The 5,714-nt window shown below is 47.9% G+C and overlaps 1 protein-coding gene across 1 annotated transcript; it reads right to left on the bottom strand.

The window, feature by feature from the left end:
* Nucleotides 1-4,696: 4,696 nt before the first annotated feature.
* LOC109736271 (RING-H2 finger protein ATL34-like) lies at nt 4,697-5,495 on the bottom strand. Its single transcript, XM_020295495.2, has one exon. The coding sequence runs from the start codon at nt 5,431-5,433 to the stop codon at nt 4,966-4,968; it is 468 nt and encodes a 155-aa protein (XP_020151084.1). The 5' UTR covers nt 5,434-5,495; the 3' UTR covers nt 4,697-4,965.
* Nucleotides 5,496-5,714: the final 219 nt, after the last annotated feature.

The following is a 5,714-nucleotide window of genomic DNA, read 5'->3' as shown; positions in this document are numbered from 1 at the left end:
ATCATTCCTGTCCCCGTCCTGATCTGAACTCTCCTCTTCAGGACTGTCCTCATCTTTCCCTTCCTCCTCTTCTTCTTTTGAAGATTCAAATTCTTCCTCGTCAGATTCCTCCTCCTCGTCATCGGACGCCAAAAGTGTCTCCTTGCACCGACTGCTACTGCCCCTTGTATTCTTTTGCTTTGCGACCTTCTGCTGTTTTGGACTTGTCGCCGCCCTTATCTGCCGTGCTGATTGACGTATGCTTGCGACCCTAGAAACGCTTGTGGCTGCTGGTTCAACCTCCTCCTCTTCCAACCTGCCCACCCCTTGAACAAACCTCCCAATTTGGATTGATATTTCAGAGCACATATCATGGACCAGCATTGACAACCTCCTTTGTTTCTGCAAAACACAAAAATACAAAACTCAAAGATGAGCAGTCTATATAACAACAATGATGAACAAAAAAACAGTCTGTTTCTTATGAAATAGCAAAACCATGGTAGCAAAGAAAATACATTGGTGTTGTAGTTTTGAGGAAGCCTCGCAGCGACAAACTTCTGGATGTGATCCATGCTCCCAAAAACACTATCTTCTGCGCACCTCGAGAACTCGGCTTTGAGCAGTTTTTTGTAAAAAAAAATGTACATGATAAACTCAGTTAGCAAAAAGATCAAAAAAGTTCAAAAGAGGGGATGGATGAGCAACTGCCTCCCTAACTTAGGGCAACACCAGCACTATTGATGGCAACTGTAGTTATGGACATCACAAAAAACTACAACACCTACAGCAACCCCCCGATAATTGAGCAACTACAAAGAACTAAAAATTATTGGCAACTGTTGCTTAAAAAACTCATGTAATTGGACATGTATGACTACTTGGAGACAAAATGAGGAAGATTACCATACAAATTTCCATGCAAAAAAAACTATCATGGAACTAGCTCAAAGCAGCTAGATCCTAAAATTAGGCAACACAATCACTATAGGTGGGCAACTGTTGCTTAAAAAAAACTCATGTAATTGGACATGTATGACTACTTGGAGACAAAATGAGGAAGATTACCATACAAATTTCCATGCAAAAAAAAACTGTCATGAAACTAGCTTCAAAGCAACTAGCTCCTAAAATTAGGCAACACAATCCCTATAGGTGGGCAACTGCATGAAAAAAATAATGTAACTACAAAAATTCTATTCAGAAAGTAAAGTAACACTTACTCGCAACTTTCCATAGACACCCTTCCTAATCCTGTCCTTCTTAATTACTGCTTTGATCAGACCTTCATTCCATGCTTTGACCCTTGGAAGAACAATTGCCGTCCTCTCACCCACATAATCCTTATGGACTGTCCTGTAGTCCACATCAAGCGAGTCAAGGTAGAGGAGCTGTTTCAAAAAATAGACAACACATGTGAGTTGCGAAAAGACCTATCCAACTTCAGCATGAAACATATAACACAAAATGAACCGAAAAAGAGGGGGGGGGGGGGGGAGGTCTAGATCACTTTACCACCAGGTGAAAAAGGCAGCAACATATAGTATTCTTCTTGTCTCCAAAACCCATGAAAGAAAGCCTAAGTTGGTCGACGACAAACTGGCAAACATTTGAATTCACAACCTCATGTGGATTCAGCGCAGCTGAGTATGCGTGCGGTGACACCTTCAAGCTAGTGGTCGGTGCAAGAAAACAACTATAAACAACAACCAGCCAGGCACTTAAGAACTTGTCGTCTGCAACAACTCCCATATCATTTATCATTTTGCACCACTCGGTCACTGATGGCGCGGGCCCTGTCGGGATGTTGAACTTCTCGTTGAACAACCTAACTACGTCTGGCTCCACTTCATACGCAACCTTCCTCTGCCCCCTTGACAAACCCCAGATTCTTTCTACACTTGCTGCATCAACTAGGATCTTCCCCCTATCTGGGATAACAAGCTGCGACAACTCTAGATCATAACACTTCATGACAAACTTCACAAGATCTCCTTTCATTGTTCTTGTGCCGATATCAAGCACGCCCCCAAAGCTTATATCACCGATGGCATCCTTTTGTGTATCATCAAGGCCACTGTTTAGGACAAAAATTCTTGAAGGTGATGCCCTGTTCCTCGGTGGTGGCCCACTGCTACCAATCTGCATAAAAAATGAACGGAAAAACTCATTAAAAAAAGGCAGCGACAATTATATTAAATTGAGCAACCCACTATATTAAGCTGAGCAACCCACTGTACTAAGCTAAGCAAACCACACCATAATTAAAAAAAGCAAGCTGTGTTTGCTAAAAAACTTAGCAACTAGATCTATATTGAACTGCAACTGCTAGTACTAAACTAGGCAACTACTACACTGCTATTCTGCTGCTTATCAAAGATAGGAGTGCATATACAAAAGAAAATGACATGCTAATTGAGCATTACATATTAAAAAAAGGATGCATCCCTTCTTTCAAGTTTTTCATGAAAAAAATACCTCGCCCGCGACTTTCTTCGCACGTTTCGGATTTCTCCCTCCTTCATCACGAGGGGCGGAATCGGTGGCCCGTTTCCTCGCCCGACCACCCCGGGCAGAATTGGTGGCCCGTTTCCCTGCCCGACCACCACGTACAGGATCCTGATTCGTCCGCCCGCGCTTGCGTCCAACATTACTCCTTGCTGATTGAGCTACCACTTCTTCTCCCTCATTTTCACCATCAGTTCTTCCCGCAGGCCTTTTGCTTTTCGGAGCCATTCTGTAAAAGAAACACACCAAAAAAGCCATGTTGATGAAAAAAGATACAAAGCCCTATAACTCAACTGCTCAATGAACTACTTGCATTGGAGGTAACTTCACTGTCATTTGGAGATGAACGATCTCCATTTACTCCTACCCAGAGATAACTCAACTACTGAATGCTAGTGCTTGCAAAAGCAATTTGGTGTTGAAAACTATGCAACTACTCATTATTTTGTGGCAACTAAAATAAATGACATAAAACAAGCACATAAAAAACTCCTCATCACAAAAAACAGTCACATATTCATCTTCATCACATTAGGTAAAACATCAAAAACACCCATAAAAAGTTGCCACTTATTCGTGAGAGATATCTCATCTCCTATTCATAGTTGCAATAAAAACCGCAACTCGATGGTGGATATATATAGGCAATGTCATGTTTCATACAATAATTTTAAAGAACACTACAAAAAGGATAACAGCTTGGTGCTGCAAATCTAGGCAATAACTAAAAATCAACCAACTACAAATACCATCTTCCCCAAAAAAATAGTGTGCTGCTTTAATGTTGAACACAAGGCGACTACTGCCCCTAATTAGTGCAACTGTGGATACTATGAACTTCGATCGCCCCTCCATCACATCAGGAAAAAAACTCGAATCCTGTGCCTCTGTCAGATGCGTCCCCTTGCCCTGACCCTCCCCTCACAAAATGCAGGAAAAACCTAAGCAACTACCATCAAAATTCTATACAATTGCCCAAGTCAGATGCATCCCATGACCCTCCCCTCGCAAATTTGCAGGAAAAATCTAAGCAACTAGCATCAAATTTATGAACAACTGCCCAAGTCAGATGCATCCCCTTACCCTGCCCCTCCATCTCGCAAATTACAGGAAAAATCTAAGCAACTGCCATCAAAATTATGAGCAACTGCGTCCTGAGAAGCAAGCAACATCAAAAAAAGAATCCTATGCCCCAGTCACCAGGATTCGGCCGCGCGTGTCCCCTTACAGCGACTCAATCCCGCCTCCCCCAAGCACCACCCCCTGCCATAGCAACGCCGCGCCCTTCCCCGACATTGATGACGCGGAGCCCGAGGACGCCATGGACAACCTCGTGCCCGCCCCGTCACCGAAACCCTAAACGCCATGGACTGCAACCGGGAAGCAGAGCGAGAATAGGGGAGCATAGGTGCCGGGTTTACCTTCGCCTGCAGCCGGCGACTCGCGGCGCTCGCGGACGGCCTCCCGCACCGGCGACTCCGTGTCGGATCCACCACCGCAGCACCTCGCCTCGTCGCGTCGTTGCTAGAGGAGAGGAAGGGAGACGGGGAGGAGTTCAAATGAAATCTCTGCAGGGTGCGGGCGGGCGGTTTCGAACAAGAGGAGCGGGGGGTGCGGGCGATTTCGCCTGGAATAAAGGTGTCGGGCCCACCACGCGCCGCACGCCCCGCGTAATCCTGTAACGGCACCCGGTCGGAAGCGGATCGCGCGCGGATTGGATCGCTGGAGCGCATCGGACGGCTGGAGCGCGTGCGCTTGAGACAGCGAATAAGCGCAGATGCGCGATTCAGAATTCAGGAATAAAGTAACTTGAAGAACTAGTAACAATCTCACCGAGGTAGAGTGAGAATCGAACCCAGGCCACCTGGATTACTTCTCAAGGAGACAAATAGATTTATTTATACATTCCTGCCTTCTCCTGCCTAGTGACCTAAGAGCATCTACAGCCGGACATAGTAAATATGACTCCTTAAACGCTCCTGAACACGCTCGGTCAGTGACCGTGTGTGTCCGTTTTGAGCCCCTATTTGTCCGTTCACGCAGCCACACTCCTTATATGTCCGGCCACTTTCACGGGATTGGTGGAGATGAAAAGAGAAATATAAAAGAATGAATAAAGAAAAAGAAAAGGTGGTTCCGGGGTGGGGCCGCGTCCTACGTGGTAGACTGTCCGGGCGCGTCCGCGAGCCCTTATATCCTCCCTACATTTAAGATGGATATGAGGTTCGCGGACAGCTCGAACGTATAGTGATGATATAAGGGGTTCGGGTGGATCACATTTTCTTCTCTCTTGTCCGACCGAGCGTGTCCGTAGACATACGAGAAATGGTTTGAGGCGTCTGGCTGTAGATGCTCTATGTAGATACTAAAGTTTATTTACAGCAATGTTACACTCGTCAATGTACACCTATTCAATGCGAACCTCCAAGGCAGTACGTAGCGAGTACTAGTATGCACCTCGCCACGCAAAAGCCTAGCCTAGGCAGGTGGTAGACAGCCGACGCCCGTGGCCGGGTCAGTGTCGGAGCGGCAGATCGGGCACGTCGAGTGCGCGCCCAGCCAAGGGTCGATGCACTCCGCGTGGTACACGTGCAGGCACGCCGGCAGCAGCCGCACCGTGTCTCCTAGCTGCAGCGCGCCGAGGCAAACCGAGCACGTCGCCGCCTCCTCCCCTCCGCCCGTCACGTTGTGCTTCACCGACGGGCTGTACGTGAACGCCGGGAGGCCGGCCGTCACGCCGGCGGCGCAGGCCTGGCGAAGCTGCCGCTGGTCGACGCGGACAGTAGTGGTGACTGTAGCACGCCCCGGCAGCGGCCGCGCCCGGGCGGCCGCCGCGGCGCCGTTGCGGTGGCCCCGGCAGAGGCTGCACACGATGATGGACACGAGCAGGGAGGCCACGATGCCGATGAAGACGCCGGCGATGATCCTGTCCTCAGGCTGAGCCATTGGCTTGGTGGAGTGGCAGCTGCACGGTAACCATTGATGTTTGCAGCATGGTTTATAGCACGAGTTTTGAGTAAACTAATGGCGAATCAACGCGACTACTTGAAGCCAATCCTGTCGAATTGTTTAGAAGTAAAAACTAAATATTGCCAAACTCGCTTCTACGTTGTATCGAAGGGGAAGTCACGGGGCTGGCCGCTGGCATGGTTATATTTTGTTTGTACGCGACAGCAAGCAAGCAATCGGACCGGACCGGACGGCGGCGGTACGCTGACGCTGCGAAG

Source organism: Aegilops tauschii, chromosome 7 (genome assembly GCF_002575655.3).
Source record: "Aegilops tauschii subsp. strangulata cultivar AL8/78 chromosome 7, Aet v6.0, whole genome shotgun sequence".
Taxonomy (NCBI): domain Eukaryota; kingdom Viridiplantae; phylum Streptophyta; class Magnoliopsida; order Poales; family Poaceae; genus Aegilops; species Aegilops tauschii.
Note: the sequence above shows the minus strand (reverse complement) of the source record. Positions and strands in the feature narration are given on the sequence as shown.

What these genes read in the sequence shown, in the direction of transcription:
- LOC109736271 (XM_020295495.2), bottom strand. Translation starts at nt 5,433, where the DNA reads ATGGCTCAGCCTGAGGACAGGATCATCGCCGGCGTCTTCATCGGCATC.